General features: G+C 54.6%; 1 protein-coding gene across 6 annotated transcripts in view; it reads left to right on the forward strand.

Moving 5' to 3' along the window:
* The window catches only part of Zbtb42 (zinc finger and BTB domain containing 42), an 8,022-nt gene extending 4,302 nt beyond the window's left edge, over window positions 1-3,720 (forward strand). For 2 of the 6 annotated variants that reach the window (XM_031355811.1, XM_031355810.1), the window contains exon 3: window positions 347-3,720. In XM_031355811.1, coding sequence (XP_031211671.1) covers window positions 364-1,626 — 1,263 coding nt within the window. In that variant the 5' untranslated portion in view covers window positions 347-363 and the 3' untranslated portion in view covers window positions 1,627-3,720. Of the gene's footprint in view, window positions 1-6 lie in introns of those variants that run through there. The other 4 variants (XM_031355812.1, XM_031355814.1, XR_004114151.1 and 1 more) reach the window with 3 other exon arrangements.
* The last annotated feature ends 6,220 nt before the right edge of the window (window positions 3,721-9,940 follow it).

Genomic DNA, 9,940 nt, shown 5'->3' on the forward strand with positions numbered 1-9,940 from the left:
CGACGGCAGCGGTGGCAGCTGGCGGCAGCGGGCGGGAGGCGACTCCGGCGTCGGGGGGCGAGCCAGGCGGGGGGGCGGGCGAAGCAGCCTGAAGTCCCGACTTCTGTCCGCGCGGCTCGGCCCCTCCACTGCGCCCCGAGCCCCGCCCCGGCGGCAGAGCGGCTTCTGTTTACTTTCGATCGAGTTTTTCCTGCTCCGGGCAGGTGCCCGGGCGGCTCGGGACTGGCGGTTGCGCGCGTCCCTCCCGCGCCTTTCTGTGGGTTTCCTGCACCCGGGAAGGGCGCGTCGGGGCGAGCGGCGGCCACGGCATCCCCGGCGTGTTGACAGGCGTCCCGTTTGTGCCCAGGTGATGACTGCGGCGGCATGGAGTTCCCGGAGCACGGCGTACGGCTGCTGGGCCGCCTGAGGCAGCAGCGCGAGCTGGGGTTCCTGTGCGACTGCACTGTCCTGGTGGGCGACGCGCGCTTCCCTGCGCACCGCGCGGTGCTGGCCGCGTGCAGTGTCTACTTCCATCTCTTCTACAGGGACCAGCCCGCGAGCAGCCGCGACACGGTGCGGCTCAACGGCGACATCGTCACGGTACCCGCTTTCAGCCGCCTGCTGGACTTCATGTACGAGGGCCGCCTGGACCTGCACAGTCTACCTGTCGAGGACGTCTTGGCTGCCGCCAGCTACCTACACATGTATGACATCGTCAAGGTCTGCAAGGGCAGGCTCAGAAAGAAGGACCCAGACCTGGAGACCCGTACGCTGGGAACAGAGCTTCCTGGGCAGCCACCACACCCCCTGCCTTCCTGGTCCCCTGCCTCCTGCCAAGCCACACCAGAGGCCAAACCCTCATCTGTAGGGGTCAAGGCTGCCCATCCTCTGCCAACACTTGGACCTGCATGTTGGCAGGTTGCAGAGGAGTCAAGTGGCGCCCTGGACCTGTCAATGAAGCCTAGCCCAAGACCGGAGCAAGTCCACCCGCCCTGTCTCCACCAGACATCCCTCTGCAGCTCCATACAGCAAGGGGACCAGCCTCTGGTGAAGGCTGAGAAAGATTCGTTCTCAGAACCAGATAGCAGCAGCCCGCAGAGCGCGGACAGATCCCCACATCCAGTCTGTGCTTCTGCAGCCCAGGGCCTGGCAGTAGACTTGGAGCCACTGCATATCCAAGGGACAGGCAGCCAGCAGCTTGGGCTGCATGCAGAGCCAGAGGTGGACGGTGAAGAGCTGGGTCCCAGCAGGCACCTTTGCATTTGTCCGCTGTGCTGCAAGCTGTTCCCTAGCACCCACGCACTGCAGCTGCATCTCAGCGCCCACTTCCGAGAGCGGGACAGTGTCCGTACCAGGCTCTCCCCCGAGGGGTCCGTGCCCACATGCCCACTCTGCAGCAAGACCTTCTCCTGCACATACACGCTGAAGAGGCATGAACGGACACACTCTGGGGAGAAGCCCTATACATGCATGCAGTGCGGCAAGAGCTTCCAGTACTCACACAACTTAAGCCGGCACGCTGTGGTCCACACACGGGAGAAGCCCCATGCCTGCCGCTGGTGTGACCGCCGATTCACACAGTCTGGTGACCTGTATCGCCATGTCCGCAAGTTCCACTATGGCCTGGTCAAGCCCTTGCTTGTGTGAAGTGTTTTTCTGTATCCCCAAGGTGGAGGAAGAGACAGGGCAGGGTCTCCTGGGTGGGACTCTGGGATGGAGGAAGAAGCGCAGGCAGGTGGTAGCCCTACCCCAAGGCTAGAAGGTTGTACCAGCCAACCTGAATGAATGGTGCTGCTTGAATGGGCTGCCTCCTCCTCCCCTTCTCTCCACCTCACACCTGAGGTTGTATCCTGCCCAGTTAGGGACACTTTCTTCCTCACTGTCCTCTCTAGCAAGGTTCTAGAGTTCCTGGCCTGCCCACTCACTGGGCAGTGTGAGGTAACAGTTGTCCTGTCCTGGGCCTTCCCTGACCACCCTGCTGGGACACTTGAGTGTCCTTGTGTGCCTACTGTTGTGATAGAATGACTCACTTGTCAAGAAAGTCATTAATGCAAGTGTCTTAACAGGGTGCACTGAGTGAGCAGGCCATTCCTGGTGAGTGACAGCAGGAGCCCCTGTTGAGAAGGCCTCAGGCACAAGGAGTACCAGCAGGGGCCACAGAGATACAGCTGGCCTTTCAGGAGGCATAGCTCCACCGGGGAACTGGAGCATCATGAGGAGGGTGGCTGAAGCTGGGTATCCCTGGGGTAGAACAGGGGTGGAACTTCAGGCAGCTAAGGAGAATTTGGAAATAGATTCTCTTTCTATCAGGAGCCTTCCAAGGGTACTACTATGTGTCTGCTACTGGTTGAGGACTGTGCAAGTGTCCCCTACTGGCTTCATGGGGCTGGGGGTGGCAGATTTTGCCATGAGCCAAGCTTTTCATGTTGAAGTTGGCGCTGTGTTCCAGCAGGCCTGACCATGGGAGTCACTCTGCTGCTTTCTAAAGGGTTTCCCTGGAGCTGTAGTCATTCCCAGGCACCAAACACAAGGCCAAAGCTCGTCCAGCTTAACAGGAGCAGTGTCTGCTGCACCATCTCCTGCCGAGGGGCATGGGTAGGAGCAGCTGTCCCAGGGAGAAGGGAGGCAGATTGTCCCCTTGTCTACAGCCCTGGAAGGAAGGCTGGTGCCCTTGAAATGTGAAGGGCTTTGCCCTCTGCCTCTGCTGTGGATATGGGCCACCTTACTTTGCTGACCTGCACCCCAAGCAAGCCTTGGTCGTTTCAGGAAAGGGGTGGGGCAGGATGGGGGTGGCCTCAGTAAGTGGTAGCACTGCCTGAAATAACCTACCCTCTCCCCAACAGGGCTGTCTCTGCTGGTTCCAAGTGGCCCAGAGTCAGGCAAGTCTGGATCATTGGATCTTCTGCTAACACTTGATGTATTTATGTGTTTGCTTGGTCTGAAGTGAAGTGACAGTTGGTCTCCCCAAGGTGGACAGATCCACTGTTCATCTCCTAAGCGTCTCTGTGCTCTCCTAATATGTCCACGGCTGGCCTGGGAAGCTGTTGCCAGTGGTCAGTGATGCTCCAAGACTGGAGGCCCAGGACAGGCTGCAGTGCAGAGCTGGAGAAGAGGCAGTGCTGTCCTGGCTTCTGACTCCACCTCTGGAGAGGCTGGTAGAACCCTGTGACTTACGATCCGAGAGATCGCTCACTCCCTTCGTCACCCTCACCCTACCCCGTGTGTGTGTATGTGTGTGTGTGTGTGTGTAGTACTACACATGTGCAGGCAGAACACCCCTGTGTTGGTTTTTCCTCTAGTGCTTGCTTTCCTGGGGCAGATTGCCTACCCTGAGTCAACACTGGACTCTTGTCTTTGGTGCACAGTTACTGTGAAATTAACAAAGAATGGTGACTGGTTATACATTTATAACTGGCATGGTTCCGTTGCGTGTATGTATATGTCTGATATGCTGCCTGTGTGGAGCACAGGACAGGTGTAGAAAGAGTCCGGGTGCTTTGTGCTGTGTGGGGTTCCTGGGGCCAACCCGGCTACTGTTTCTGCCTGTGGTCTCACTGCTGCTCGGCCCCTGGAGGGACCACTGGGAAATGACTCCACAGGACAAGTTTTTCCTAGGTCTAGCTGGGATGTTTGCACAGCCCCGCTTGCGGTCAGCTGCACCGTTCCTAGAAACGAGCTCCGTCTTCCTATTGCACACATTGTTGGTCACAATGGCAGTGAAATAAAGCCGACGGCAGGTGACGATGGCTGCGGTGATTCTCAGGGTTGGGAAAAGTGGGCTTTGCTAGGCGGGGAGTGGGGGTGATGGACAACCTGGGGTTGACCAGTGGGGTGAGTGGACTGGGACAGGCCTAGTGATGGGCAGCATTTTCCCCCCTGATGCTAGAGATTGGGAGAGGAGTCCCAGAGAGTCAGGATGATGTAAGGAAGGGCTGGGTCTTGGATCTGGGTCTTGGGTCAAGATGGATTCTGTGGTCGTGGTTCTCTTGTCGTCCTTTGCTCTCTTATCTCCCCCTCCACATTACTTCACACTTCTTTCAGGGTACAGCTGGGCCAAAGGCTTTCTTGTTTCCCCTTGCTCCCTCTTGGCCCACTGTAATGGGTGGCTGGGCTCCAGGCTGATGGTTAGGGGCCTATGCCAGTCCCCCTACACCTCCCTGTGTTGGTCATTGCATAGGGGTGCAAATGTCCCATGAGCCCTCCAGGGTTTATCTGCTGTCTCGCCAGGCTCTCTGGCAGATGCAGTAGAATGGCCTCAGCATGTGCTATCAGCCTCATTCTGCTTGGGCCAAGTTCAGGGCAGGGTGGGAGCTGTGCTGTCACAGGGGGCCTGGCCACCCTAAGCTGGTACCGGAAGGGCCTGACAGTTCCTGGGCCAATTCCTGTGGCTTTCCCAGTTCTGGCTCCAGATGTAAGTCCTGGGAGGAGGTGCCTGGCCCTCCCATACCCCACACTCACCATGCCTCCCACGAAGCATGGATGGAAGCCGCTGTCCTGCAGGAGGCCCTGTCCTGTTCCCAGATGAGCCTGTGACTCAGCTCAAGCTCCCCAGTCTGGGAGGAGGAGAAGGCAGCTGTTGCCATACCAACGGGGATGAGAGGAAGGGGTCCCTTGGGCCCGTCTGTGGACTCCACCCAGCTGGGCTTCACTCTATTCCTGGATGGCACAGGCCTCTTGGCACCCTCCCGGGAAGTATCCATCTTGACCTATTGGCCAGATGGTAAACTGAGGCATGTACAAAGTCTTGGCAGTACCCCAAAATCTCAGCCAACCGGCAACAAGTCTAGGACTTGCCTGGAGTGTTGGGTGCCTCAGCTGTGTGGCAGAGTGAGCGGCACGGACCCTGGTGGCCAGAGGCCTGGGGCCCCCATGGGACAAGCACTCAGCAGAAGAGCAGGGCAAAGCTGGGAGCAGTGCAGGGGGTCCAGAATCCTCCCTAGATACTGCAGCTTCCCGGGATCCTCCAGGTGGACCACAGAGCAGGGTGCATAGGGTAAGACGTCATGTGAGAGGAAGTGGGTGTAGTGTGGTCCAGGCCGTGAGAAACAAGTGCAGCAGGGGCAGATGCTGCCTCCCCCTCCCTAGCCTTGGCCTCAGGGAAGCTATGTAGCATCCACCTGCTCCACCCTTTTCTTTTTGTTTTTTTGAGATAGGGTTTCTCTGTGTAGCCCTGGCTGTCTTGGAACTCACTCTGTAGACCAGGCTGACCTTGAACTCAGAAATCCGCCTGCCTCTGCCTCCCAAGGGCTGGGATTAAAGGTGTGCGCCACCACTGCCTGGCCCACCCTTTTCTGATATTTATAAACAACACAGGGAGTCTGTGTAGACAACCTCAGAGAAGGAAGACGAACACACACTGCAGCTATAACTCCACACTTGACCTTCACAGGAGTGGAGGGGATGAGCGCCAAGCTCCCTTGTGCCTCTGCCCTTGTCTTCTATATCTACTCCTAACTCAGTCCCATCTCTGCAGATAGCCCAAGCTTGTAGAGTTGTCATCACAGCCACCGCTGTGTCCCCCATCCTCTGAATGCTCTCTATGCTGCTTCCACATACATCACCGCCTCTACCTTCACCTCCAATGTCCTCATCTCCAGTGAGACCAAGATCCCTCCACCAATGTCCATCTCTGTCACCTCCACCTCTACTACTGCTTGTCAGTGCCCCAAACTCCATTGCCTCCACCAACTCAAGCCCTGCCATGAGCCTACCACAAGTACCATCTCTGAACCTCCATCTGCCTCTCCATGATCTCTACAACTTCTATCATTATTCTACACCATCATCTCTACCACCTCCATCACCTTCACTACCACCTCCACCACTTCCACCTTCATCACTCCACCCACCTCCATCACTTCCACCTTCACCACCTTCCATCACCATCTCCATTACCACCATCATGATCCTCCATCACTACCTTCATCACCACCTCTACCATCTCCACCACCTCCATCACTACCTTTACCACCACCTCCATCACCACTTCCATCACTTCCACATCCACCTCCTCCATCACCACTTTCATCACTTCACATCCACCACCTCCACCACTTCTACCTTCATCACCTCTACCACCACCTCTATCACCACCACCTCCATCACCTCCATTACTTCCACATCCACCACCTCAATCATCCAGCTCTACGACCATCCATCATCACTTCCACTATTCCCATCACTGGTCCCTTCTCCAGCTCTACCACCATCATCTTATCACCTCCACTATTACCATGTTTTCTAATCACTAATTCTGCCACATTTAGTAACATCAGTGTCACTTCCACCTCCACCATCACCCCACACCCACCATTCCTCCCCCTCCCTTCACTTCTAGCTCTACCTTCATCTCTGCCACCAGTACCTCTGTCACCACCTCCCTCCATGTCACCTTCAGCATCACCCAGCACCAGCACAACACCGCTTACATCACCTCTGTCGTCACAATCATCACATCCACTGTCACCGTCACCCTCACTGCCCCCACTCCTCCGTGACATCCATCGTCATGGCACAACCTCTGCAGCCCCTGCCAGCATCCCCCTTGTGAAGGACGTCTGACTTTAGGCCAGCAGCCACAGTTATCTGTAACTGAGAGGCAGCTAGAGGACAGAGTGGTCTCCATCCTGCATGGAGCTTTAGTACTTGTGTTTTGCTCCTCTGTCCGCCATGTTTTCTCAGTTTCCATGAATCACCCACGGGGGAGGCCTGCACTTCTCCTTACTGATGCTTATTGGCACTCCTGGTAGTAAGTAGTGACTGGACAGAGGCCTCTGACAGTCACAATGACTTCCATTCAACACGGGGCCTCTGGTTCTATCCCACCAGGTTCTGTCCTGTCCCCCTGCTGCCTCTCTTCTGCCACAGTGTTTTCACTTGCAACACTGGAATGGAGTGAAGGTGGCCACCTGTGTGTGTGGCATAGAACAGCAGTGAAAAGTCAGGGGCTGCTGCAGGTCAGAACAGCCCAGGCTGAGGACATTGGCACCAAGACCTGGGGCACACCAAGCCAGCCACAGCATTGGGTGTCCCAGGACCTGTGTTGACATTAATGTGAGGATCATTGTAGCTGGACTTAGCTACTCTGTGGGTTCTTTTTCCCAGCCTCTATCCCCCAGGTTTCACCTCCTAGCACTAGATAGGAGAAAAAGAAGGATGAGAGAAGAGAGAGAGGTATAGGAATCCTTGAACCTAATTTCTTTTTGTTTCTCTTTGTTTCTTCTTTAAGCATGACTACTAACAACCCCCCCCACACACACACACATCCAATAACTACCAACAATGCCTATGGGGCTCTAGCATTTATATACCCTCTGGAAAAATCCCAGAATCCCAAATGCGACACAATTGCAGAAACTATCCACAGCTGGCAAAACCATGCCTATGCTAGAGCATGAGGCAAATCACAGTCAGCTTTTACAAAGCAGTCCCATCCCCCACACCCAGGATTAAAATGAAAACATATTCTTGTAATATTTGTATTTTTTAAAGAAACCAAAATTCCAGAATTCTCACTACAGATCACTGCTGATGAGCATAGCTTGGCCAGGTCTGCATCTGTGGAAGCTACCTCATTCCCTGCCTCTTTCTCCTCCTCCCCTTGGGCAGCTGTAGCATAAACCATGAGGTAGCAGGTAGCTATAGCTGAGGTTCAAAGGCTACAAAGCTGCTTGAGGTAGAGGCAGCTGTAGGCTCTAGTTTGGACAGAAGGAGGTGGTCCAGATGCCCTGCAGCCCCTGGGGACACCAGGCCAAATGCTGTGGTGTCAGGCACCACTCTTCACACAGCTCCCAGTGTGGTACTAAGTGGCCCCTCAGATAAGCCAGTGGGTCTCTGGACCCATGGACTCACATTCCTGAGCAGGATCCTATAGAACAGGAAAATTTATGGACTGGGCTGTCGTTCTGATCCTGTCTTGGTTCTGATCACTCGCCCAGGCTGTCATGATAGTCCAACAGACAGGAACTGAACAACAGACATGTCTTGTGGTCCCAGAGGCCAGACGTCCTAGAGCAGGGACAGTAAGTAGATTAGCCCCTGTGACCCCTCTCTCTGTGTAGACTGAGTTTTCTTGTGTCCTCAGCACAGCCTGAAGTACATGTCCTTTCTTAGAAGGACACAATCACACTGAACTAGAGCCCTCCCTACTTACCTCTTCAACAGGCCTGTCTCCATAAACAGGTGCCTCATTTCCTTGGTGGCTAGGACTTTGGCATGAGTTTGGGGAGGGGGTCGGGGACACAACTCTGCATACTTGGTGTATTGGATGTGTATGGGAAGCTGAGAATATGGCCCAGACCCCACTGACCTGGTCCCCAATAAGAATTATTGGTATTTTGCAGCATATTAAGAATGCCCACAGGCCATCAGGGCACTAAAGGGAGGTGAGATACTTAAGAGATCTGACCTCTCTGCCTGCCCATCCAACCAATGGCTCGCCATGTCCTGTAGCACAGGGCAGGTGACCAGCTCATGTGGCAGTGGATGAAGCCTGGCACGCTCCTTCTCTCTAGTGGACAGACTGGATTTCCTCTACGACTTCTACCTGCCTCCAGGAGCCAGAGTAGGAAGGTAGGCGAGTATCTCCTGTCTACGCTGCTTCCCATCTCTGCCCTTTGTTTTCTCTGCACACCCTCCGGTTAACAGTCTGATCCTCCTCAGCTAATGAAGGGCCTGGCTCTGGGCACTCCATCCCTTGCCTCTCCCAACCTATCAGTCTTCCTGCCAGGCCCTGCAGCTGGTCATCACTTGAATGGCCCCTCCTTCTGAAGGTGAGGTCTGAGCACCCTTTACTCCCGACACCAGTGGCCTGGTGCTGGTTTGTTGATCTTACCACCTTTGCCACCTCTCGTTCCCTGCTTCCCCTCCTTATGTGAGGTGCCACCACAACCCTGCCTCCTCTCCTGTGACACACAACTTGGCCAATTTGAAGTTCTTGGTGGTCTCAACATCTTCTCCAGAGTGCATTTCAGGCAAAAGAGGACAAATACGTCCAGGATACGACAGGGACTCTGCCTCATTCATACTAAATATAGGAGAAGAAATGTTAAGATTAGTCCCTGTGAGGAGGAGCTTGCGATGCTGGAATAGCGTGTTGAAATAACCCCCTGGATAAAATGATGAATTTGGGACAAAAATACACATGACAAAACATGACTTGAAAACACTGGCAAAGCGTGAGAGTGGCAGGCAGGGCTGAGAGAAGCCAACACTGGGCACAGAAACTGGCCACAGGGCTTTGTGTCAGTAGCCACCAGTTTAATAGATGCCGACACTACCTGGTGTGGCTTCTTTGGGAGTGTCCTTGGCAGTGACTTCTGCTTCTCCTTTACTGCTGGCACCCTCAGTTCTAGAAAGACCACAAGCTGCACCTCCGTGATTAAGGTTTCACTGCTAAGCAACCTTGCCCAGAGTCACAGAAGCCAGGTTATCAGGTGACCTTCTGATAACATCAAGTGTGACACCCTGATTCAACTTTGATCCTGTGCATCACCCAGCACTAAGCACACAGACTGCTGTGAGGGAGACACACACACACCTCCGATGAGGAAGTCCTCGCTGGGTACACAGTAATCTGACACTGTCCCATTGTACAGCTCGTGCTCCAGAGTTCCCCCAAATAAGGCTTTGAGAGCAACACTCCACTTCATCTTCTTGGGAGACAGACTTGGATCCAGCAAGTTACAAGAATAGCTAATAAGGCTGGGGGGCAGGGAGGGCACATTCCATTTTCTAACTACCAGGAAATGCAAATTAGCAGAATGAGATACCACCACACACATTCTAAGATGAAAAGATAACAATGGCAAATAGCTGTGGGATGGGCAAGCCTTCCTGATGCTCATCACTGCCTCCTGTCAGGACGTTGGAAAGGGCAAGCAGCCCAGGCTGGCTTTGAATTTAGGAGTCTCCTGCCTCGGCTTCCTGAGTACTGGGATTATAATATGCATGTGTTACCATG

Source organism: Mastomys coucha, unplaced genomic scaffold, assembly GCF_008632895.1.
Source record: "Mastomys coucha isolate ucsf_1 unplaced genomic scaffold, UCSF_Mcou_1 pScaffold6, whole genome shotgun sequence".
Classification (NCBI taxonomy): domain Eukaryota; kingdom Metazoa; phylum Chordata; class Mammalia; order Rodentia; family Muridae; genus Mastomys; species Mastomys coucha.